This window comes from Netta rufina, assembly GCF_964035555.1.
Source record: "Netta rufina genome assembly, chromosome: 26".
Lineage (NCBI taxonomy): Eukaryota > Metazoa > Chordata > Aves > Anseriformes > Anatidae > Netta > Netta rufina.
Genome location: NC_140150.1, coordinates 5,309,987 through 5,334,964, shown reverse-complemented (window position 1 = coordinate 5,334,964; position 24,978 = coordinate 5,309,987). Strand labels below are relative to the sequence as shown.

The following is a 24,978-nucleotide window of genomic DNA, read 5'->3' as shown; positions in this document are numbered from 1 at the left end:
ACGACGCAAGCTGCACCAAAACACGCTGGATATATTTATTTATTTCAGATCATTTCGAGTCAAAGTGTTGACACTTCACCATGACAGCACAGCTACAAAGGTTCTGCTCAGCCTCCTTCGCCACGTTAACTAATAACTGAACGCTATGCTAATTTACTTTCCTCCAGTGAACCGTCTGCATTCCCGTCTGATTTCCTGTAGCTACAAATAGGATAATCAGGAGAACAAAGCCTTTAGTCCTGCCACTCAGGAGGCAGTAAATGAAACGAGGTGCGCCTGACTCCGTAAGAAGCAAAAAAAGACCTGCAGCCTGGTTTGTCCCCAGCACTGCGAGCCCACGTCAAAACCGTGTTAAAAAAGAATTGTGCAAAACGCAGATCTGAGCAAAGTTCCTCTTGGTAAGTTCGCAGACAATAGGAGCACTGAGCAACGCCGCTGCTCGCAAACTAAACAGTTTACCTTTAATTCCCACTTCCTCCCAAGCCTCTCTGGACAGCAACTTCTGGCACTCCATCAGTCCCCTTTTATCCCAGTTTCTTTTTATAAAGCCAAGGTCAGGTTTCCTCTCCTATCTCATGTGATGTGCTGGACTGAAGTTCTGCCAGCGTGGTTGGTCCAGTCAACTGCCAAACCCCATCCCGTGCCACAACACTCCTTACCAGGCTGTTCCACCACCCCGAGGCGTGTAGGCTCTCGTTCTGAGCAGCTTTCTTGTGTTTAGTAATGCAGAGAGGGGGCGTGCAGCCCCCCAACTTTCCCACCGGTGTGCAAACGCCTCCAACAGATCCCTGCTGCTGCTCCACAGGGGACGGCAGGGCAGCGTCCTGCTCCAGGCTGCTCCGAGGCATCCAGCTGCACCTCGCGGGCTGGATCCCAGCCCCATCCCCAGCCTTGGGCACGCACTGCCCCTACCCCTCTCCCTCTGCCCCTTCTGTGCCCCCTTTGCCCCTTCTCCCCCCCTGCCCATCCCTTTTTTCCCTCTAACCCTGCCCCCACACCCCTGTCCGCTCCCCCCTTACCCCTCCTCCCCCCACCCCCATGCCCCTGCCCCTCCTCACCCTCACACCCCTGCCCCCTCTACCTCCCCCCTCCCCTCTCCCCCTGCCCTGCCCCTTCTCCCCCAGCCCCCCCGTGCCCCCAGACCCCCCCGGGCCCTGCCCAGCCCCCCCGGGCCCTGCCCGCCGCCCCCCCCTCACCTCCTCCTCGCTCTCGCTGCGGAAGCACAGGCAGGCCGCCCGCTTCTTGTAGCCGTCCCCGTCGTAGGTGCGCGTCTGGTTGGACTTGAGCTTCATCATCCTCCGCTCCGGGGGCTGGAGGGGGGCGGCCGGGGGCGCGGCGAGGCCCTGAAGGGGCCGGGAAGGAGCCGCCGGGGCTCCCGTGAGGGGCGGGCGGGGAAGGCCGGGGTATGGGGGGGGGGGGGGGACGAGTACGGCCAGGGACCCGCCTCCCCGCGAAGTCTCTCGCTCTCGCTGCCTCTTTCTCCCGCGGGCCGGGAGCCGGCCGCTACTCGCTGCCGCCTTTCGGCCGCCTCATCCCTCCCGTCGCTTGCAGCCGCCCCGCCAAAGCCGCCGCCAACGCTCCGGCCACCGCCGCCGCCTCCGACGACGACCGCGACGCCATCTTGGGGCACGCTACGCAAACGGCGCAAAGCCGCCGGGCGGGGGAGGCGGGCGGCGGAGGCCGCCCCCTGGCGCTTCGCCGCGCGGCCGCTACGCAGACGGCGCAGCTCGGCTTCCAGAATCGCTTCTCCCCCCTCCCCTCCGCAGGCACCGCCACCACGCCTCCGCCTCGCCACCGGCCCTTTACGCCAGCGGCGCAGCGCGGCCCTTCGAGAATAAGGCGGCGGCTCCTAAGCCCTATGGGGGAGCCCCGGCGGTTACGCAAAAAGCGGAGGCAAGGAGCCGGCCCCCGGCGCACATGGCTCCGCTTTGACAGCGGCCCTACGCAAAGCGCGCAGACGCCGGGCGGTGAATAGCAGACTTACGCAAGGGCGGCTTACGCCAGCGGCGGAGCGCGGGCGGGGGGCCGCGAACAAAGGGCAGGGCCGGGGAGGGGGGGCGATAAAAACCCACCGGGGGGGGCCGGGAGGAGACCCCTGGGGCTGGGGGGGGCTGCACAGCCCCGGCTCCCCGGGCAGCAGCTCAGGCCCTGGGGAGCCCTATAGGGGCTCCTTGGGGGGGGCCGGGAGGGAGGGGAGTGCTTTGGGGTTCCCCCAGGTCGGGGGGCTGCTCTCAGCAAAAAAGAGGGGTTTGGGGCTTTGGATTGCTGTGATTTGGGGTTTTTGTTGGATAAAAGAAGGCAGGCAGCACCCCACTGAGGCAGGGTGGAGAGGGGAGACAGCAGCAGGCAGGGTCTGAGACCCCCGACCACCGACATGCTCTGAGTGTGAGGCCAGGAGCTGTTTGCCCCCTGCTCCAGTCACAGAGCTCCAGCTGGATAAAGCAGGGCAGGAGATGGGGAAGATATCCCAAAAGGCAATATTTCTGTTGGGGCACAGCCTTTAGGCTAATGCTCTTCACCCCAGAACAAAATTATACACATTCACATGGATCTTCCCTTCAAAGGCTCTTTTTAAAAAATGAATAAAAGATCCAGCTCTCCGTACCCACTGCTGCCTGCTCAAGTACTCCAAGTGAGTTGAAACAGTTGCTTAATTTCACAGAAAGCTGGGCGTTTTGCTGAGCATGCCGCTTCCCCAGTTGCAGCACCACTGTAAATGCACAGGAGCACGCATCAACATTACCACAACGCAAAGCAGGAGCTTGGAAAAGCCCCGGTGGACCTGGACAACCTAGAAGCTCACAGACATCACTGGCAAGCTGAAGGAGCTCCTTTAATGTGTATTTGCATGAAGAATTCGTCTCTGAAGCGCATCCTGGCTAAATCCAGTCATCTTTTCGCTAAATCACAGCCTACAAACTTCAGCAGTTAATTACAACAAAGACTCGAAGCACCTCATCTCCCCGTACAGTTCCAACCTCCTCAGAGCTCCCATTAAAAGGTTAATGACATTTCCCACCATTTCCCTCACCCCCCAAATTAGAGCTGTGATCAATCCCTTTCCCAGTGGGCTGTCTCACACCTCCGTGACATTAAAGCTGCCCTACACCACCGACCGGTGAGGCTGCAGAAACCATTCCCCACGAGCCCCATCCCATTACCAGTTTGCGGCTGACACCTACTGGCCGGCCCCATACTGCAGGGGACCCGTCCCAGCCCCGCTCAGCTCCAGCCAGCAGATGCTGGCACAACTCCCTCGTTAAGCCTCGGTTAATTAACCCCGTGATTTCAGAATGAGGATAGAGGGAACGCTGACCTGCCTGCCCTGTTGGTGTTCAGTTCACAGAGGACCTTGGGCCAACCCCGCTGAACTTGGTGAATTTTCTGTCTATGAAACAGAATTGTCTCTCTGCGGATTTCCTAGGAACGAATTTCTTCCTGGGCAGAGCAGACAAACTGCCTGCTGCTGCCCTGAGCCACAGCTCCTCATTCCTCCCTAAGGATCACCCTTACACACTAGCAAACCTTCCCTCAGTAGTCACCAAACCTAGGAACTTCCCTCCCCTGACCTGTTTTCTAACCAGGAGGCACCGCAGCATGGGTACGGCACGCCAAGCGTCTGAGTCACCCCCTGCTATGTGAGCTCCAGGCTCAGGCACTCCAATAAAACACGCGGATGGAAGCCAGGTGGCATTTTCACCTATTTTATTATACACAAAACATGAGCAGGAACTTCTACTGAGGAGGCTGACCACGTCCACGACCAAATCCACCTCTCTGCAACAGAAAAGGAAGAGCGTTAGAAGTGCATTTGAAGTCGACCCTTTACCTGAGCGACAGCAGCAAATACACTCTGCAAAACCCACCAACACCATGACAGAGCTTTCCTCAACTTTACTTTGACAAGCCCTGAAAGGATCAGAGCCCAATACCTGACCTACCTGATCAGCAGCACACTGACCAGCACACAGATCTGACCTATCCAGTGCCTCCTACTCAAAGCCCCCAAAACAGAAAGCCAACTTGAACACACTTACAAACTGGAATTCAGTGGCTGCTCCAGCACCAGCCTCAGCCTTCTTGTCAGCACCAGCTGAAGAGAGAGAAGAACGAGTTAACGACAACCCCCAGAACCCACTCCCGGGCACAGCATCACTGCTAGGAACCCCACAGCCCATCCCAACAGAATTTAATCGTATCCATGAGCAGACACAGACAAACTCTGCTGTGTAGATGTCTGAGCTCCACCAGCAGTCCAATTTTCCCCTTCCCTTCTCAGAAGGAGCTCTAGGCCCGAGACAATTCTCCCAAAGAGGGAAGCTGCACGAAGAGCGAGCTCAGTCTGAGAGCAGCAGACTCACGTGGAACAGCGCTGCGTCTGTACGTATCCCTGTCGGCTTCTCCCCGAGTAAGGCGCGCGGGGCGTTCCCCTTCCAGGCCTGTGAGTGAGAACAGCAACAGACACTTAGGGCACGGACAGCTCGCTTCACGTGTGACCCCACATCATCTGAAGGGGGGAAAAAATCTCTCCAGTTAAGCATCACACCTGCCAGCATCTCACAGCTTGGACACCTCAGTGTGTATAAACGGAAACGGAACAGCAATGGAGCAAGGAAAACTTCACTTGAAGGGTAACATCTACCAGAGGGCACCAGCGTGCACTTGGGCTGAACTCATAAATGATGTAAAAGCTGGATTACGGCATCCAACACAGCTACACACAAAAATCAGAGGCACGGGGGATCTGTCACATCTGACGAGCTCCTTCCCAGCTAAGTCACAAACTGGCATCCTGATCCCGAGCTAAAACACAGCCACACTATCGGTATCACAGATCCCCCATGATGGAGCAGATGAATAAATCTAAAAGCAGATTATCTGTGTAACATGAGATTAACACCAGACAGAACGCTTGCAGGAAAAATCTGGGGTGGAAATGTTGGTTTCTGGGTGACTCTCAGAGCTCCCCAGAGCAGAGACAAAACATTCTCCCCCTACACCAGGCCAAGGTCTCAGAGCTTCCCACGGATCCCACACAAAAACCGGCTCTTTATAATCGAGACTTGATCACAAACACTACCCGCTGGTGTGCAAAGTGGTTAACTTTTCCTACAAGTGCTTCCACATCCCTCTTTTCTCTGTGTTAAACTGTTACAGCACGTCTCCATGCCAATGACTTGTGGGGTTTTGTTTTCAGCTTTCCATCTGCCCATCCCTCATTTCTAAGGGTTCAGTGGCACATGGAACAGACCCAAGTTACAAATACCAGCTCCACAGCAGTCTAAAACCTACTCCAGACTCAGCGCTCCAGGGTCTGTGCCAAGCCTCACTTGAGAATTGGCAGAAGTGCACAAAAGCACCAGAAAAGGCCCCAAAAGTTCAAGAAGCCAGTCAAGTTCTGCAGGGCTTGCATCCTGCACACCTCGGTCACTCCCAGTTTGTACAGACAATGGGTAATTAACAGAGAAATGAGTAATTAACAGAGAATCAGTGCTGACATAACCATTCTCAGCTCTACGAGCCAGCCCTGCTCAGGTGTGCACTGAAGGTCACTGGCACTGCAACGTGAAGCTTCCTCACAGTACAAACCTGGAGCAATTTTTAACCTAGAACTGAAGAAGCCCCAGCCTGACACCAGAAATGCAGCTTCTTGAGCTCTCTGGATAAACACAGCTTCTGAAGAATAAATTTGTTAACATCCAAAGCTACCGAGAGATCAAAGGAACCATCACCCTCCCAGTCTGAGCGCAATTCTCCCTTTTGAAGCAGACGCTGCGATTTTGTTTGGCTAAAAACCAAGTTTCAAGAGTCGCAGGTGAAAATCCTCGCTAGCACGAGCCCACAGCACAGCACCCGTCCCTGCTGATGGGGCTAGGATGTGGCTCAGGAGCAGGAAGCACAAACTACCACACACCAGAAGTGCTGTCAGGCAGGGCTCCCCTTTCAGTCCTCAGCTGAGGGCAGCGTGGCACCCCGTGACCCTGCTCTCCACAGCTGGAAGGCAGAAGCCCCTCTCCCTCCTGCCTCTGCGGATTTCTTGTCCCTAGACTCGGCGGCACTGCTCCGCCAGCCCTGGCTGTGGTGATTCTCTCTTCTCTCTCTTATTTCTCCACATTTCCAGGAAGTTTTGGCCTCCCCAAAGACCCCAGGCATTTTTACAGTCCATCTTCTGCACTGGGGTGTTCCTGAGGAGAAACCGGGAAAGCCGCGCAGGAGGCCCTGCACAGAGCATTCCCAAACACCCCAGCAACGTGCACACCCTTCCTGTTGCAGCTGTGAGCGTGGAACACAGCAACCTCCGAACCCAGCGAGGGGAGCGGCGGCTTCAACACAGCCAAATTTCTTCCTACGGCCCTGCTGTACAGCCTCACTCTCCCCAGAAGGTAACAGAACGATTCCTGAGCTGTTCTCAGGCCAGCACAGAGCATCCATGTGGAAAAAGCGCAGCGTCTGCGTCCTGTGTGCAACGCAGGCAGATCCGCAGCCCAAACTTTGTCACACTGCTGTTTGGGAGTCATGGGATACCACCTGGACACACACTTCAGGCACCTGCAAGCGGCTTCAGCAGATGTTTGGCAGGGAGCAGCCTGCGAGAGGCAGCTGCTGGCGGCCTGGGGCTTCAGCAGGACCAGCACATCTGCTTGGGTGGGCACCTCGCTCGGGGATTTGGAAAACCCCGTGAGAAGAATCGGAACGAAACCAGCACGTCCCACTTACCTGGTGGAACTTTTTTTACAGCAGAGGCAGCTTTAACAGCCCAGCTCACCTAACGGCACCTTCACTGCACACAGCCAGAGCAGCGGGCAGCCAGCCTGAGCTCAGGCACCAGGCAAATCCCCACCTGAAGCGCACCCAGCACTGATGTGCTGCTTTTGCTTTCTGCCACTGAGTCCTGCTACTGCTGAGCCCAGGTCTGGTCCCTTCCCCTGCAGTCCCGAAAGCCCAGCAGCCCCCAGGCAGCTCTCCGAAGGACAATTCATTGGAGTTCAGATTCTCTGCACCCACCGGACTCACAAGCACCACAGAGCCGTGTTCCTGCTGCAGACCTGCAGCCCCCAGCCGCGGGCTCTTCCCAGAGTACAGAGCCCTGAGCAGCCCTCCGGCACCTACGGGCACCGCCTGCCTCCCGGATCCCCGGCCAGAGCCCTCAGCAATCCCACCCGGTGCTCACAGAGTGGGCCACGTCTCACGCTCAAGCAGCTGCTCCCATCACACCCCTCTTCGCCCCTTTCCAGTCTGTTGTCACCCCATCACACCAACACCAAACACAGAAGCAATAAAACCTACACCCCTAGGAACCAACTACCCACGTTTCCACACCCCAAAATGTTTCCACACCCCAAAATGACAGCAACTCACACCAGTCTGTGCTGAGAACAGCAAAACCCAGCTGCTTCCCCAGACCATCACCCTGTTCCCTGCTCCCTCCTGGCCCTGCAGCCATCTCTCCACCAGCTTTTATTTACCTTTGGGCCGAGGTCTGCCAGTCTCCGGGCGGCTGCGGCGCAGGGTTGCGGGGACGATCTCCGGGGGAAGGTGGAGGTAATCGCGCAGGTACTGGATGCCCTCGTTGGTCAGGTACCAGTAGAAATGCCTCCACGCAAACTGCTCTTTCACATAACCGCGGGATTTCAGAGACTAGGGAAAGAGTTCTCGGTTATTTCCCAGTTATTGGGGCTAAAAAGCTAGTAACAGACAAAAGTTCACACATGAAAAATAAATCTGATGGCATTATTCTCGTTCTGTGAGAAAACATAAGGGTGCCACACATAAAAGCATCGCAGCTTCAAAAAAAGAAAGCTGGGGATCACAAAAAACATCTCTATCCATGGAGAACACAGTAAGTAAAAAGGGAATAACAATAATCAGGAAAATGGGACAACCACCACACTAGGAAAGAAACAGTGAACACAAGGCGATGTCTGACAGCGTTTATTTGCTAACAAGTGACAATATTTACTTACAGGCAGCGACCCCCAGCCTCACGTGCCCGCAGCCAGCTGCGCCCTCCCCTCCGTACCTGCATGGCTTTCATGACGTGGAGGTTGGGCACATTCTTGTCGACGAGCTCGGGGTGCTTGGGCATGTGGACGTCTTTCTTGGCCACCATCACGCCCTCCTTAAACAGGAGCTCGTAGATGGCGATCCGGTTCTTCTTGGGCATCAACATCTAAACACAAAACAGGCAGAGAGTAAACACTGATGGTGCAAAATAAACACGTTCAGGTGACAAATGTCTACCAGAAGCGATACAATAACCACAGTGGTGGTTTGTATGAAAAGCCTAACACTTTTAAAAAGAAAAAGGTTGTCTCTTAAATGTCTTTTTGAACTAAAATTCACCATGCAAGCTCCTCAGCACCCCGAACTTGGGCTTTTTAATTCTAACATGGATTTCTAACATTAAAACGTAGCTTCACGTTAAGGACTACACGTAAACTACCTGCTGTCAGAGGGAAAGAGAGACAGGGGCCGGTGGGGCAGAGCTGGTGCTCAGGGCAGCTCCTCTCCCAGCTCCGCGGGGGGTGCTGGCAGGCCGCTGCCGCCCCTCACACCGCGGCTGCTCCCCCTCGCGCCCCGCAGCCGCCGGTTCCCCTCCCGGTCTCGGACTCTCCCCCTCAGCCCTGGCCTGCCCACCTCGCCCCGACCCCACCGGAGCGGCCCCGAGCGCCCCAAACACCCCCGGGCGCGGCACCCCCGGCCTCGGGGCCCGCCTCGGCCTCCCGGAGCGCGCCCCCGGGGCCTACCCGCGGCCTCCCGCCCCCGGCCCTCCCATCCCGCTAAATCGGGCCCCGGGCGCGCCCCATCCCGGCAATTTCCCCCCGGCGGGGCCGGGCCTCGTCCCCCCATCACTGCCCGGGTGCTGCCCCGCGGCGCCGCCCCGGGATGGCTCCGATGCGGGCCCGATGCGGGCCCGGAGCGCGGCCTCACCGTGGCGGCAGCGGCGGGGCCCGGACCGGAAGAGGAGGGCGCGTGCGCGGAGCGGCCGCTTCCGGCCTCCCGAAGGCCCCCTCCTGGAGGAACGAGGGCCGGGGGAGCGGAGGTGTCCGCGGCGCTGCCTGAGTGCAATGGGAAGGCCCCCAGAATGGGGGGTGCCCCGCGCGGTGCCTGATTGGAAACGTCCTTTGGGGCGTCGCTGCCCCGCACGGTGTCACCCCCTCCCCCCAAGGTGTCCGTCAGACATTTGGGGGCGACAGTAAAAAAGCACGGGGAGAGCCTGGGGCCGGGCCAGGTGCTCGGAGGTGGCCTCCATCACCTCCTCTGCCACCTGCCTCCGTCATGGAGGAGCTGCCCCTGTGCATGGCAGTGCCTCACCCCATGGTGCCTCAGCCCTCAGTGCCTCAGCCCCTCGTCCCCCAGCCTCTTGTCCCTCAGCCCCTCATCCATCAGCCCCCTCGTCCCTCATCTCCTGGTCCCCCAGCCCCTCACCGTTCAGCCCCTCGTCCATCAGCCCCTCGTCCACCTGCCCCATTGTCCCTCATCGCCTCATTTCTCATCTCCTCGTCCCCCAGCCCCTCAGCCCCCAGCCCCTGTTCCCTCAGCCCCTTGCCCCTTAGCCCCTTGTCCCCCCCAGCCCCTTGTCCCCCAGTGCCTCGCCCCTCATCGCCTCGTCCCCCAGCCCCTATTCCCTCAGCCCCTCATCCCCCAGCCCCTTATCCCAGAGCCCCTCACCCCCCAGCCCCTCACCCCCCAGCCCCTCAGCCCTCAGCCCCGCCAGCACCAGGGCAGCCCCGGCAGCTCCCACACGTGCCCAGCAGCAATGGGATTTGCAGTGCCGGTGCCTGGGATCATCCTCCACAGATTAGCGTTTGAGGCCAGCCTCGCTCTCGCCCCTGCCCCTACTCCCCAGGCTGGTGGGGGCACGGCACGAGGGGCCAGCGGGAGGACGCCCGTGGGGCTGAGCCAGGCAGGGGGGGCTTGGGCAGGGCTCCGAGCATGGCCTCTGTTTGTTGAGGCTGAAACATTCATCACGGGAGGCTCCCGCAGCCTTCTGCAGGTGCCTGGGGGCAGCCTCCCGGTGAGGAGGAGCAGATCCACCACCACCATGTCTGCTTTCCTTGGGGACACACTACGTGGGGACACTCATGGCGGGGCTCAGTGATCGGGGCTCAGTGCTTCTCGTGGGCTGCAGCCCCCGCTGCCAGCAGCCCTGCCCTCGGGGAAGGGCTGGAGGTGAGGAGGAGGTGGCAGCGCCCTTTGGAGCCGGGCTGTAAAGCCCTGGCTGGGATCCCGGGGGAGCAGGATGGACGTGCAGGTGTGGGGAGACTACAGGACACACACCCAGCGCTGCAGGCACCGCTCCCACTCCATCTTCCTCCAGCCCAGCAAGCTCCCCAGCAGCACCAGCACATGGCACTCCCCGCCCCGTGCCCTAAATGCCGCCTGTTTGCCCCCAAAAATGCCACAGCCAGGTGGCAGCGGGGTGCTCCCCATCCACCCCGTGTGGCCCGGGGGCTGCCTGTGGTTCCCATATCCACGGTCCCCAGGGAGAGATGTGGTGGCTCAGGGCTGCCCTCTCTGCACAGGGAGAGGAGAGCGGGGAAAAAGGGCTGCAGAGCGAAAGGGTTCAGGGGAAGGAAGGAGCGTGGGAGGACACAGCCCGTGGGGAGGCCGGGAACCCCCCCCGCAGCCTCCTGGGCTTATTCCTCGCCGCTCCTGCGGTAGCGTTGTCACCTTGTGCTGCGAAGGAGTCATTACGGGAGCCGTGGCGGCGATTGGCTGGCTAAAAATGCCTCGGTAATCTCCGTGCTGATCTTTACCCCCCCCCTCCCCATCTGCCGTGACCTTCCTCCCAATGTGCAGATCCAGCCCGAGCGAGACGGAGCTGACGGCTTCCCCGCCAGCGCCCCGGCCGCCCCCGCTGCCCCCCGGCCTCCGCGGCCCCGCGGCCGCCCCGCGCCCTCCCCTGCTCCCCGCAGCCGCTCGCCCAAGGTACTGGCACGCGTCCCCGGGGCTCCCAGCGCGGTACGGAGCCCACCCGGCCCCCGGGAGGTTGGCGGCGGTGGCAGGGGGCTCGCGGAGGGCGGTGGTGGCAGTGGTGGCCCTGGGAAGCAGATGGGATGCCGGGGGTTCGGCACGTCCCCGTGTGCCGCGACGGTGCTGCCACCCCGGGAGCCCCTGCATGGTCCCCAAGCAGGGGAGGGGGATATATTTTGGCGTGGCAGCTCGCTGCCCCTTGCTTTAAGCAATTTCCAAACTTCTCTAGGATTAGGGGCTTGCTTTCTGTCGTGGGTTCATCCCCAAAGTCCGGGCTCTCCAGCTTTTTTGGGTCACAGTGAAGGTGCCTCGGGTCTGGGCTCAGCCTCCTGAACCGCCTGGGGAGCTGCTGACGGGTGGGAAATGGCAGCGGGGGTCTCGCTGGGGGGGCGGACAGAGGCTCTGCAGCATCTTGGGGCTCAGAGGACATGGGGCCAGCACTGCTGCATGTCCCCACCCTCGCACGCCCTGCTCCGTGCGTTACGCAAAAGCTGCATCACCTCCATAGCCCACACGGCCCTGCTGGCCCCCAGGGGAACCTGGGGGGCTGCGGGGGGATCTTGGGGGTGGTGGGGAGATCCTAGGGCTGTGGGGGGATCCTGGGGGGCTGCTGGCCCCAGGGATGGCCGTGCTCACCCCACCAGGCTGGGGGCTGGCACTGCGGGTGGCTCAGTCGCTGTGCCGCTGGGAGCCCATGGGTCAGCCCGCACCAGGAGCGGGGTCCCTCCGGCTCCCCATGAATGCACAGAAGAGGGCTGGGAGCCAAAAAGCCGCCCCGAACAGCCTGCGATTGTCAGGGCTGTCAGTGCTGAGCAAGCGACTGCTTGTGCTCACCTCCCCCCTGCCTCCTCGGTATGCGCTCGGCATCCCCCTACCCGCCTGGGGAGAAACGCGGGATCCTGCCCTCGGCCCTGGGAGCAGGCTGGGTTCGAAGGAACCCATTTTATCTCCTTGCTTCTGCCCCTTTGGGGGAGCAGGGACAGGAACACCCTGAGGAGATGGAGGGGGAAGGCCAAACCTCGTAGGGCAGATCTGGGGAGGCTGCGGTGACCACGGCAGCCCCCAGGGAGAAGCGATCTCCCGGCCCCTCGTGCCCACTGGGGAGAGCTCACCCCACCGAGCTGCCCGCGTCCCCTCCTCGCCGTTCTTCCACCTGCCTCAGAAATGGCCAAGCGAGCGCTTCACTAAACGGATTAGGGCTGTGCCTCCCCCCGCAACCCCCCCGAGCTGCTCCCACATCCCTCAGCCCTGGCCATAAAACTCAGGGCAAGGCGGCTGTTGCGGCACGGGGCGTCCCCGAGCTCGGGGGGCACGGTGACCCCGCACCGCCGCGTGCAGCTGATCAGCAGCGCACAGCGGAGGCGTGAGGAGAAGCCAGGAAATCAGCCCTTACCCCAGGGGTGGTTTTGGTTAGCGGCCCTGCTGGTGGCATCGTCGGGCTGTGTCCCCATGCCCTCCTCGGCTCGCTCGGGGACAAGAGCTAGAAAAGAGAGAGGAGAGGCTCGGGAAGATTAGAAACACCAAGGGGAATCGATCAGCTGCTGGTGACAGCACTGAGCCCGTCCCGGGGTGCCTGCAGTGGTGTCCCCAGGCCTGGCCCCATCCCCTCCTGGGGTTTTGCCTCTCCCCACGGTGCCAGGCTGCGTTTACCTAAAAGGATCAGGGCAAACGAGGCTGGGCAGCCAGCAGGCATCGCCTCATCACGTGCATGAAGGCAGGGCGAGGAAGGGATGGTGCTGGGAGCAGCAGCACAGGAGGAAGGTGCCAGCACCAGGGTCACGCGCCGCAGCCAGCCACAGCCCGATTTTGGCTCCCTGAGGGCCGCACTTCACCGGGACCCCCCCGTCCCCCGGTGCTGCTGCTCCTCCTTGGCCGTGCCGGGCGGTGCGTGGGCACCCCGGGGTGGGAGCGGCGCTGGGACGGAGCTGGGCTCTTCCCCTGCTGCTCGACAGGAGCAGGGACACCTCGCTGACAGCTCTGCCCCATGGACAGACTTTGTCCCCGGCGGGGCAGCCACTGGGGCCGGGATTTGTGCAACAGCAGGGCAAACAGCGAGCCCTGCCGTGCTTTTGTGGGGGAGCCTTGGAGCAGGGAGCTTCCCCGTGGGGCCGAGCAGCAGGGGAAGGAGGCAGCGACCCCGACCTCGCCATGGGCTTTATGGCTGAGCTCCCCCCGGCCGCTGCCCGCACCCAGCTCGGCGCAGCGGCTGAAAATGGAGCCTTTATGTCCCCGACACGGCCCCTGCCCCGGATGGGGCTCAGAGGGTGCCTTCGGGGCTGGGTATCTGCAGACAAAAAGGGGATTGTGTCCCTGCGAGCCGGGTTTCTGGCAGCACCTGCCCCGCGCCGGGGCTCTCCACAATGGCTCGCTTTTCTGCGTAATTGCTGCAGAGGGGCCAATTATCCTCCGCCGCTAATTATAGATGCAAAATAGCCCTGCGCTCGCATTCTTCCAGCGAGTCGGGGGGCTCCTGGGACCAGCAGCACATCTGTGGCGGGGGCGAGCCCTGGGCACGGGGGCACCCACACCACCTCCTGCCCCCTGCACCCCGTGGGAAGGGCAGGGAAGGGCTCGGGACGCGAGGGGAGGCAGACAGGAGGATGCAGAGCTCGAAAATCCCCCCTTCGTGCTGCAAAGGCTGGCATTCACACCCCAAAAAAGCATTTCTCTCCTCCCCTGCAGAGCCGCAGTGCTGCCTGCAGGGCATCCCCGGCCCCACAGGGACCCCGCTCGCCCCGGGGCTGCCCGGGCAGGCTGCTGGCAGCACGGCCGGGGATGATTTGCTCCTCGGTTCACCACGGCGCTCGAAGAATCGTAACTCCAGAGTGCCAAACGGCCCGATAAATCAAGGCTCATTTCCTGCCAATATTGGCCGCCGCTTCCCACGAGGAAACTCGTTTTATCGAGGGGGAAAGGAGAGGTTGTGGGAAATAGGAACCGCCGGGAGGGCGAGCGCCAGGAGGAGTTTGTTGTGGTTTTTGGTGAAGGAGCCAAAATGGGTGAGGGGCTGCGCACGTGGGAACCCCCCCAGGCACCAAGGTGCCCCCATCACCAGCTCTCCTGGGGCTGGCTCTGCCTTCTCCCGGTGCTGCAGCCAGCCCTACAACACTCTGAGGCCCTTTTTGGCCAGCTGTGAGGCGGGGAGACACGCTTGGCTGGCATGCAGGAGCACGGCGAGCCCCACGGAGCTTCATTAAGGATGGAAGCGCTCGTTAGGGGAAAGCTGAGCCGGGCTGAGCCTCACGGGACCGGGTCGCATTCTGCGGGCAACCCGATCTGGGCAGACGCAGCCCCAGCCAGCCTCGTTACTGCAGCTCCTGCGGGCAGCTTCAGTTACTCGGCTCGACCCGCTCATCTCCTGCTGGCTTTTAATTTCCCTGACATCACCCGCGAGCTGGGGGGAAACGCAGGCACAGGGAGCTGGAGAGCCCCTCGGCACCCCAACCATGATGGGCACCCAGCCTCCCGGGGACGTGGCGCCCCGTGATAAGAGCCCGGGCACAAGCTGTAGGGTCTGGGAGGAGGCAGGACCCCGGAGCAGCACCCTGTGGGGCACAGAGCCCCCTTCGCCCCGTCCCGTGTTCCTGCCTCTGGTGCCAGCCCCTTCCCAGCTGGCACAGTTGGTGCGGGGGCGGCACCGGCTGCCTCTCCGAAGGCGTTTTGGGGTTTTGTTTCTGCGGGAGCTCAGCCCTGGAGCCCTCCCTGCAGGGCCAGGGGGAGGAGAGGAGGCAGCGCCCAGCTCCGTCCCATCCTGCCCCCTCTGCACGGGGCACAAGGACCCCAAGGGGAAGTGGGACGAGGATGCCCTTGGGCTCCCCACTCAGCTCCCCCAAAACCGCAGCGCAGCCTAAGGGGGTAAAGGAGCCTGGCTCTGGCCCTACTGGAGCCCCACGGTGACAGCACCCAGCACGAGCTGGTGGCACCCTACTACAGCCTCCCACAGCACCCCAGGGCCACCCCACTCAGCAGGGCACCCCAGAAAGCGGGTGCTGAGCACCCCCAGCCCCCCGGGAGGCTCCCGCAGCGTTGCAGCACCCCGGGGGCGCAGAGAAAGGCGCGGCGAGCGCCCACCCTGCTGCTACCCGCTGCAAGGGGATGGCCAACAGCCCAAGGTGTTTTCATGCTGGGGGGGTGTCCACTGCCCCCCCCCGGGATGATTTTGGCAACCTTTGCAAGCAGCGGCTCCATCCCTGGTTGTCTTGACAACGGGAGGCTGCAGGCTGGGCGCGCTCCCGCGGCCGCACGCCGCCGCTGCCCGGCTGGTGCTGAGCGCGGCACGGCGCAACGCAGCGCGCCCGTCCCAGCCAGCTCCCCCCCAAAACACCCCCCCGGACCCTCGCAGCCCCCCCCTGCCCGGCCCAGGTAAGCGGCAGCCTGCCCAGAGGGGGTTTGGCTGCAGGGAGCCTGGGAAGGGAGAGGGGGCAGCGGGGTGTCCCGTGGGAACGGGGGTGCGGGGTGCCCGGGTGCCTTGCGTGGTCTGGGGGTGCGGAGGGGGGGCTGCGAGGGACCAGGTGGGATGGGGCTGGGTTGTGTCCTGCTCTCGAGGCGGGACGTGGTGTCCCCTGCTCCGTTCTGCAAGCTGGGGGGGACACGCGGGTGACCTTCAGCCCCAGAGCGCGTCCAGGGGATGCTGGGGCAGGGGCACGGCCAGGTTTGTGCCTCAGTTTCCCCAGCTGCACACAGAGGGGGGGAGGCAGCAGCAGGGACTTGGGTTGTTCCTGGCACTGCTGCCCCCCTGCCCAACTGAGCGCCTCACCCCACTGCTAAAAAAAACTCTTTTGCCTCCCCCCAACAGCCCCCCATTTCCTACCCCCTTGCTGAGCCCCCTCTGGCCCCAAGCCTCCTTCCCCCGCCAGAGGCAGCTGAATGCAGCCCCCCCCCCCGGCCCTGCTCCCGACAGCCCCAGGCTCGGCCCTGGTCACCTCCTGCCACCGCCAGCCCCGGCCCTGTCCCACCGAGGGGATGGGGATGGGACCCCCGAGCCCCATGCTCCGGCTCCCCCCTCCCCGCTGCAGAAGCAGGGGGCCAGCAGCACCCACCGTACCCTGCAGCACCATCGCTCGCTGCTTCTTGGATTACCTGCAAACCTCATTTTGGGATTTCTGCCCAACCCCTGCTCCTGGGACCACAAAAATCCCCCCCTCGAGAGTCAGAGCATCCTTGTTTACAGCAGCGAGCTAAGACGGGGGGGCTGAGAAAAGCTGCAGAGCCAGTAGGCAGTCGAAACCCCGCAAGCTGAGGCTCAGAGCAGCTTCCCTTCCCCAGGCCCGAGCATATGCGTGGGGCTGATAATCCTGCTCCAGCTCCCCTCACCCCACAGCCCCCAGAGCCCGGCCACATTCCTGGCACAGCCGCGGTCCCCGAGCCCGGCTGCGAGCTCCCCTGGGGAGAAACTCGGCGTTATCTGCAAATGCCACGCATATTTCCAGAAACCTGCACGAGGCTCGTAAAAATCCCTAGAAGACTTTGATGGGTGCCCTGCGTGCCGAGCAGGATAACTCCGGGGAGGGGAGGAGGAGGCAGGGGAACGTTTCTGCAGAGCACGCAGAAGGCGAAGCTGCCCTGGAGCATCTCCCCCGTGCGCAGCCCCCAGCCCAGCAGGACGGGCGTCCCCCCGTGGGACACGGGGCTCGTGTAACGTCCCGGGGTCGGGGAACCTCCTTTGCAAACCCTCTGGGTTTTGGGAAGCTGCGAGCCCTGCCCCAGCTGGGTGCAGCGAGTCCCTGGTGCAGCCGGACCCCCCCCAGTGCTCGCCCGCCTCCAGCTGGGGCAGGGCACGGCCCCCGGCACTGGGTTCCTTGGGAGAGCCTCTCCCCAAGGAGGTTTCCCACCATTGCCTTCCCCTCGTCCCCGGGGATGTGCTGCCCTCACAGACACCTCGTGTGCCAGGGCCGAGCCAGCCCCATGGCACCGCCCTGCCCAAAACCGCAGGGAAAAGCCCCTGGCACTTGGAGACCCCAATCCCCTCCACCTGGCTGCTCTCCCCAGGGCTCCAATCCTGCCCAGAGCCGTCCTGCCAGGACGCAGCCCGGCCGTGAGCTGTGCCCAGCCCGCTCCCACCGAGCCGACTGCTTGGGAAGGGCCCAGGTTCGCCTCCCCCCTGCCAGGCTTTGGCTCAGTTTGATAATTAGCGGGGCGGACACGCGTCCAGCCCTTCCCCGGCTTGCTCACGCCTCTCCAGGCTGCTCAGCCCCGAGCCCTGGGCTCTGCTCGGGGTGTGGAGCCGGCTGCCAGCATGAATCAGCAGCACCCAGCCCCTGGAGCAGCCCCGCTGGGTTGGGGACCCGCAGGCATCCCAAACCTCTGCCACCGCTCCCCAAAGCGGCGCTGGGAGGAGGACATGGCCCCATCCCGCAGCCCCCATCTCCCTGCTGCCCCCTGTACCCTGCTCCCCCCATCCCATCTCCCCTCTCCCATCACCGGCCCCCTTTTTGGCTGCAGGCAGAGCCTGGCAACCCATCCCTTGTGCCGTGGGGGCAGCGATCCCTGTGTGGTGCTGGGACACCGGGAGGGCAGCGATCAGCCCTTCACCCTCCAGCACACCATCCACCCACTCCTCTGGCTGAGCACCAGCTTTGCACGAGGACCCGACATCGTGCCGGGGGGGATCTCACACCCAAATTCTCACAGGAGCAGCACCAGGGTGCTGGTGCCACGGCGCTGGGCGCCCGCGTGCGCACAGCAGGAGGGTGCTGGGTCCCGCCTGCGGTGGATGCAGCAGCCCCAGGGCTGCAGGGCCGGGCAGGATGGGGCTCCCAGGGCTCCCAGCGGGTTTGCATGTGGTTGGACTCTGCTCTCGGTGCTCCCTCAGCTGCTCCATGCCGGTTTGTTCTCGCCGTGAGCAGTTCCCATGCGGGCATAGCGGCGAGGCGTCGCGCTGGCATCTGGTGCTGCACCCACTGAAACAGCAACGCCCAGCCCCACGCTGCAACCAGGGCAGGGAAATAACCCCCCCGCAGCCCTGCACCGGAGCTGGGGCTGCTAAAACACAGCCGGAGCCCCTGGTGATAAAGCCTCGCACGCAGCCTTGGCCTGGCACGCTCGCAGAAGGAAGGGGACACACGGCGTCCATCTCGCGTTGCGGCTCCTTGGGAGGGTGCTGCTGGGCTTGCCAGGTCTCGGAGTTTAATTGCAATAAAAGCAGCTCAGACAATTGGTTCGTTTCCAATTGCCTGAGCTCTCTGCTGCTGGAGATGGCCCTGCTGGGAGCCACCGAGCAGCCACAAGGCAGCAGCACGCAGCAGATCGCATCCCGGCCCCGGCTCACGCGCTCCTGCAGGCGAGGGTCCCCGCGCCCTCGTGGCCGTGGGGCTGGGGCTCTGCGCTGGAGCTGGGACGTGGGGTTCGCAGGAGGGTTTTGCACCAAGGCAGCTCCTTGCACGGCATCAGTTTGGGCTCAGGGGTTGGTGTTGGAGAGCCCCGGGTGCTGCTCGGCTCCTCTGAAATGCTGGTGAAGGGGACCCGGCCGTATCGTGAGCCCACGTTGTGGGGGGGGAGATCGGCTCTGTCCCCACCACCAGGAGCTGCTCTAGGGCCCAGCACAGCCCTCGGCTGCTCCCAAAATCGAGCAAACCTGGAGAGACCTTCCATGTCCCCATCGGGCTGGTCCCACCCCAGCCCAGGCTGCACCCAGCCCAGCCCCCGGTGGGGTCAGAGCCCCACCGAGCCCTTTTATTGCCCGTGGGGGCCGTCCCTCCTCCCCGTGCGCTCTGATTCCTGCAGACCAAGCGCAGCTGCCAGAGCGGCTTCCCCCCTTCCCTGGGTATTTTCACCAGGAATTAGTCACCACCTCTCCTCCCAGCCCTGCCAGCGCTCGCAGCCCCGCACCAGGGCTCAGCCCCGGCTCCTTCTGCGTTATCACGAGGTCACCCCCTGCCCGGGGCAGGATGGGGACAGGGACACGGGCTGGGCTCTGCTCCCCTCCTCACCACGCATCACTCTGATCCTGCTTTAGCAAAGGGCTCTGCAGCAGGAAAACCACCCCCAGGAGGCTGCAGAGCCCCTCCTGGCCCCCCAGAAGTGGGCAGGATGGGGACACCCACAGACAGCTGCCACCTCCCCGTGCCGTGCCCCATTCTGGCTGCAGTGGGGCTGGGGCCACGTCCCAGCGAGGCTGCGCTGGAGGCAGAGCAACCAACCTGCCTCCAGCCTCAGCCTGCCTCCAGCCCAACCCCGGGACGGGCAGGTCCAGCCTGGCTGCAGCCGGGCACAGCACCCATCGGTGCAGGGATGCCCGGATCCCGTGCCCGTGGCACCGGCAGCGCCAGCCCTCTGCATTGCAGCAGCCTCCTGCCTGCACGGGAGCAGCACCCTCATCCCCGGCCCCTCTCTGCCAGCTCAGTGCCCGCAGGGGGGCAGGGACCCCCCGTGATGCCAGCAGGCTCCATCGGCGAGCTGCGGCACCGAGCAGGGTGCCAAAAAGGATGGAGACACGCAGGGGGACCGGCAGCTGTGGGATCAACCCAAGGACATGCCAGCCTCTGCGTGGGCATGAGCTGAGACAAATTTCAGCGTTGCACTGTGCAGAACCCTCCGTAGCTCCTCTCCAGCTGCCTGGGGGGGGAGAAGTGAAGACCCGCACCGCCCTGGGTGCAGCAGCACCCAGCTGGGGCTGGCAGCTCGCCACGGTGTGGCTCGGCCACTGGGCATCGCTGCCAGCTGCCTTGATGTGGGTTTGGGGTGGCTGGGGGCCACGAGGCTGCCCGGGGTGGTGGGCACGGGGCCGGCGTGGAGTGTATGGGTTTGGGGATGTGGGGGGCACACGGATGTGCATGGCTGCATGCGTGTGGCGGTGAGAGAGGCAACAAGGCGGCAGCGTGAGCTGTAGCAGTGATGCAGAGCCAAAAATAACCCCCAGGCTGCAGCTCGGACCTGATCACAGCGAGGAGCGAGCTGCGGCAGCCAAACCCCGCAGTGCCCCTCAGCCCCCACTGCCTCGTGTGCCTGGGGGTCCCACAGGACCCCCAGCCAGAGCTGTGCTCCCCCCATGGCATCCCTCACCCCTGTCACCCTGAGGATGCCCTCGCGCTGCCAGCGCAGCCTCTGCGACAAAATTAAGAGCTGGAGAAGCAGAAACACGAACCCAGAGCGGCTCCAAACACCCCGGGGCCCCGTGGAGGTGCAGTGGCACGGCTGGTGGGCAGGAAGGTCGGGGACCCCGACCCCTGGGGAAGGTGGTGGCCGTGCCAGGGGTGCTCGGGTGCTGCGTGGGTGTTGCTGCGCCTCGCCGGGCGCACGGGGCCGGTGCTGGGGGCGCTCGGCGGCACCGCGGTCCCCTCCATCTGCGCCTCCGCGGCGGGGCGAGGGACAGTCACGCGTTTATTTTTAACCGTCTGGGGAGGGCGGCGCGGGGATTGGTGGGATTCGTGGTTATATCACTAAATCCCTGCGAGGCTCTGTTAGTTCCAGCACAGCGAGCCCGGCCGCGGCGCTCCAGTAACCATTTCGGCACCCCGTCCTCCATGCCCCGTCCCAACAGCTGCTGGGGGCCGGCAGCACGCAGCCGGGGGGAGCAGGCACCCACCCTTGGGTGGCACCCCGTGTGCCCCCCCCGGCCATCGCCCTCTCCCAGGGGCAGGATATGACCTGGCTGTGATGGTGCCTGGCACCGTGTGGCCCTATCCCACCCCCACAGCCCCTTTGGGGATGGGGCAGGGGAAAACTGGGGTGGTTTTGGCTGCTTTTGGCCACCCTGGTGGCAGATGCCAGGTGGGACAAACCCAGCGCTTCCCACGGGAGCAGGGTCTGGAGCCAGGACAGGAGGGGTCGCAGTGATGCCCGTGGCTCCCACGGTCCCCTCTCCGTCCCCATGCGGTGCCACCTTGCTGGCCAAGTCCCCAGCCCCACCGGCGTCCCCCAGCCCCAAAAATGCGTCTCCGGGTGGAGCGGCAAAGGGTTAAGCCATGCAGCAGGCCCACGTGACGCCACGGGGATGCCGTTTTTCTGTAGATCAGGACGGATTAGGCTGGAATAACAGGACGAGAATTTCTCCCGGCTGCACTCCCCCCACTCAGCGGCTCCCCCGGGGATGCGCAGTGGCCGGGCCAGAGCCCCCACCGGGTAAGGGCCCCCCCTGCATTCTTCCCCTCGTTTCTCCATCCCAGCAGAGAGGTTTTAGGGTTTCGGTGGCTCTGCGGCAGCTCTGCCTGCCCAGACGTTGCATAAGAAACCCTGGGGCTTGAGCAGGGCTCGGATGCCTGCAGCGGGTCTGGGTTTTGGATGGCACCTTGGGGGGGGGATGTGGGGGGCACAGGAGGGGAGCTGGAACGGCTCTGTCCCCCTCCCCATCCCCTGCAGCTGGGTGCTCGCCCCGTGGTGCCGCAGGGCATGGGGATGGGGATGGGATGGGGATGCAGTGGGGTGGGATGGGGTAGGGTTGGGGGTCTCTGCTCGGCCCTGTGAGGCTGCTGTGAGCCCCCCGCCGACCCCTCTGCTCCCCCCAGTGCATGAGGCTGCTGCTTGCCCGAGAGCCACCGAGCGCCCGCACCGACGGCCGAGGCCGCCCCGGGAGCCATGTCGGGTTCCTACGACGAGTCGGCGGCGGCCGCCGAGGAAACGACCGACAGCTTCTGGGAGGTGAGCCCCGGCCACCCCCCTTGTCCCCGCGGTGTCCCCGTTAGCCGTCACCTCCATGGGCAGTGCCCTCCCTTCCCAAACCCAGCCCTGCGCGGGTGTCCCTGCCGCGGTGTCCTTGGGGGGGCTGCAGGAGCTGCTGCCCCACCGGCCCTCGGGGAGGGAGAGGAGGTGGCTGGGAGCAAAATCTCCATCGCTGCAACCCCCTGGGGCACCCCCGGGCACTGCTCCCATGTCTGCCTGTCCCTGTCCCCATCCCCATATCGGTTCTCATCCCCATCCCTGCCCCCATCGCTCTCCTCATCCCCATCCCTCTCCGTGTCCCCATCCCCATCCCCATCCCCATCCCCGTCCCCATCTGTTTTCATCCCCATCTCTCTCCTCATCCCCGTCCCCGTCCCCGTGCCAGGTGGGGAACTACAAGCGCACGGTGAAGCGCATTGATGACGGGCACCGGCTCTGCAACGACCTCATGAACTGCGTGCACGAGAGGGCCAAGATCGAGAAGTCCTACGCCCAGCAGCTCACCGACTGGTCCAAGCGGTGGAGGCAGCTGATCGAGAAAGGTACCGCGGGGAGCCGGGATCCCCGGGGACCACGGGAGGGGGGTCGGGGCCGCAGGGGGTGCTCACCCGTCCCCTCCGCCCCCCAGGCCCGCAGTACGGCAGCCTGGAGAGGGCCTGGGGGGCCATCATGACGGAGGCGGACAAGGTGAGCGAGCTGCACCAGGAGGTGAAGAACAGCCTGCTGAACGACGACTTCGAGAAGGTCAAGAACTGGCAGAAGGACGCCTACCACAAGCAGATCATGGGAGGCTTCAAGGAGGCCAAGGAGGCCGAGGACGGCTTCCGGAAAGCGCAGAAGCCCTGGGCCAAAAAGCTCAAGGAGGTGAGAGGAGAAGCACGGCGTGGGGCCCGTGGGACCCCCGGGTCCCTGCTGTCCTCACGTCCCCCCACTCTTCTCTCTGCAGCTGGAGACGGCCAAGAAAGCCTACCACCTGGCCTGCAAGGAGGAGAAGCTGGCCATGACCCGGGAAGCCAACAGCAAGGCGGACCAGTCCAACACCCCCGAGCAGCAGAAGAAGCTCCAGGACAAAGTGGAAAAGTGCAAGCAAGACGTGCAGAAGGTGCGAGCCAGCAGCGCCGCGGGGCAGCTCAGCTCCGGGCTCATGCAGCATCGGGCACCAGAAATGGCCATTTGTTCCCCATTTGTTCCTGTTTATTCCCATTTATGGCCATTTATTCCCATTTATGGCCATTTATTCCCTTATTCCTGTCCCTGTGCATCTATCTGCACAAGAAGTGGCTGGGGTGTGCGAGCAGGGCAGAGATTTGCCCCTCTTGCTGGGGTGAGATCTCTCCCTCCGCCAGGCTGATTTTGCCCTGCAGAGGCTCTCGGGGTGCTGGTGTAACCGGGGCACCCCCCCTGCGCCTTGCAGACTCAGGAGAAGTACGAGAAGGTGCTGGACGAGCTGAACAAGTGCACCCCGCAGTACATGGAGAGCATGGAGCAGGTCTTCGAGCAGTGCCAGCAGTTCGAGGAGAAGAGGCTCAACTTCCTCAAGGAAGTGCTGCTGGACATCAAGAGGCACCTGAACCTGGCCGAGAGCAGCAGGTAGGCGCCCCCCCGGCTGTCTGGGCAGAAAACACCCGTGTAAGGGCCAGAAAGCAAACCAAGCCCTGGGTGCTTCCAGGAAAACCCATCCCCTGCAGCACCAGGGGGCTCTGGCCAACACCGTGGGCACCAGGAGGTGCCAGAGAGGTGTCCCCCAGTGTCCCCTCGGAGGTGCCACAACTTCAGACATCCCCACCTCGTCCTCACTGCTGGGGTTCCCCAGGGGGGGTCCATCCCACAGCCCCCCACCCCTCGCCTCTCCCCGCAGCTATGCCAACGTCTACCGGGAGCTGGAGCAGACCATCCGCCTCTCGGACGCGCAGGAGGACCTCCGGTGGTTCCGCAGCACCAGTGGCCCCGGCATGCCCATGAACTGGCCCCAGTTCGAGGTGAGGCTCGGAAACCCCCCCGGGATGGGCACCAGCAGCCCCCCGCGTGGCGGCAGGATGCTGAGTGCCAGTGCTTTGTGCCCCCAGGAGTGGAACCCGGACCTGACGCACACGATAGCGAGGAAGGAGAAGATGAAGAAGGGCGAGGGGGTGACCCTGACCAACATCAGCTCGGGGGAGACCAGCACGTCTGCGGGCGAGCGCGGGAGGTGAGGGCTGTCGGGGAGAGGGATGCAACAAATGCAAGAAGCACTCCTTTGTGCAAACATTCCCTGTGCCAACGGGACACCCAAGGCGAGTGGGGTGTCCCTGGTGACAGCCACCGCTCTGCTCCATCCTTCCCCCACATCTCACTGGCCGTGCCCCCTTCCCCATAAGCTCAGGAAATCCGCAGCACCCACCCAGATTTCGGTGTCACCCAATGCCCGCCCGCCCCCCAACCCCTCTCCTTTCTCCCCCAGCGTCAGCAGCCACGACCGCGGGCAGACCTACAGCGCCGAGTGGTCCGACGACGAGGGCAGCAACTCCTTCAACGCCAGCGAGGCCAACGGCGGCACCAACCCCTTCGACGAGGACTCGGCGGGGAAGGGCGTGCGGGTGCGGGCGCTGTACGACTACGACGGGCAGGAGCAGGACGAGCTCAGCTTCAAAGCAGGTGAGGATCCTCACAGGTGCTGGGCTGTCCCGCGGGGTGTCTGCCCGAGATGCAGGTCTCCCGGCTGTGCTTTTTGGTGTAAAGTGACCCAAAATGTGTCGGGGTTATCCCGGCTCTTCAAAACGTGGGGGTGGCAGAGAGGGGAAGGCTGGAGGGGAGGTGGGACAGGGCACATGAGGTCTCATGGGGCACCCCTTGCCTTTCTGCCCTGCAAACCTGCTCAGGATCAGTCCCAGAACCCCCAGCAGCCCCACCCAGGGGAGAAATTTGGGGAAGGAGAGGCCCCAACACCTGCCACGAGCTCTCACCTCTCTACCTCCTGCTTCAGGCGACGAGCTGACCAAGCTGGGAGAAGAAGACGAGCAAGGCTGGTGCAAGGGGCGCTTGGACAACGGGCAGCTAGGTCTCTACCCCGCCAACTACGTGGAGGCAATCTAAGTCTTGTGGTGTGCTCCTCGTCGCTGTCCGCAGATAAATCCACCCTCCGTTGTCTCATCTCTCCGCCAGCCAGCCAGCCATCTCGCCGTCCGGTCCGTCGCCCCTCACAGTTAGAGATTCAGACATATTTTCCGACCAAGCTTTTATTTTTTTAAGAGTTGTCTCCGAAGAGTATTTTGCATAGCCGCTTTTCTTCTTCTTCTAAGATAACGTGAAGCGAAAGATGACGTTGTCCGTGCTGCGTTAGCTGATTTGCCGAGCGAAAAGCCGATACCTCAAGATCTCCAAGCCCAGCCGGTGACAGCCCCTGGCTGGTGGCTTTTACAGACACTG

General features: G+C 63.1%; 3 protein-coding genes across 4 annotated transcripts in view; 1 reads left to right on the top strand and 2 right to left on the bottom strand.

Annotated features, from left to right (window-relative positions):
- NUDT3 (nudix hydrolase 3) overlaps window positions 1–1,653 on the bottom strand; it is a 30,579-nt gene extending 28,926 nt beyond the window's left edge. The window contains exon 1 of one of the 2 annotated variants that reach the window (XM_084301833.1): window positions 1,197–1,653. In XM_084301833.1, the coding sequence (XP_084157959.1) occupies window positions 1,197–1,295 (99 nt within the window). In that variant the 5' untranslated portion in view covers window positions 1,296–1,653. Of the gene's footprint in view, window positions 1–659; window positions 885–1,196 lie in introns of those variants that run through there. The other variant, XM_084301832.1, reaches the window with a different exon arrangement.
- Window positions 1,654–3,688: 2,035 nt separating this feature from the next.
- LOC311218929 (small ribosomal subunit protein eS10) lies at window positions 3,689–8,999 on the bottom strand. Its single transcript, XM_084301834.1, has 6 exons — window positions 8,932–8,999; window positions 8,021–8,170; window positions 7,467–7,638; window positions 4,362–4,439; window positions 4,038–4,093; window positions 3,689–3,777 (listed from the first exon to the last, which is right to left on the bottom strand). Exons 2-6 carry the CDS (start codon window positions 8,168–8,170, stop codon window positions 3,736–3,738), a joined length of 498 nt encoding a protein of 165 aa, XP_084157960.1. The 5' UTR covers window positions 8,932–8,999; the 3' UTR covers window positions 3,689–3,735.
- A 1,804-nt stretch (window positions 9,000–10,803) lies between these two features.
- Window positions 10,804–24,757, top strand: PACSIN1 (protein kinase C and casein kinase substrate in neurons 1). The gene is made up of 10 exons (XM_084301899.1): window positions 10,804–10,932; window positions 21,420–21,552; window positions 21,959–22,115; window positions 22,202–22,437; window positions 22,520–22,675; window positions 22,988–23,163; window positions 23,432–23,552; window positions 23,640–23,761; window positions 24,014–24,207; window positions 24,536–24,757. Exons 2-10 carry the CDS (start codon window positions 21,490–21,492, stop codon window positions 24,643–24,645), a joined length of 1,335 nt encoding a protein of 444 aa, XP_084158025.1. The 5' UTR covers window positions 10,804–10,932; window positions 21,420–21,489; the 3' UTR covers window positions 24,646–24,757.
- Window positions 24,758–24,978: the final 221 nt, after the last annotated feature.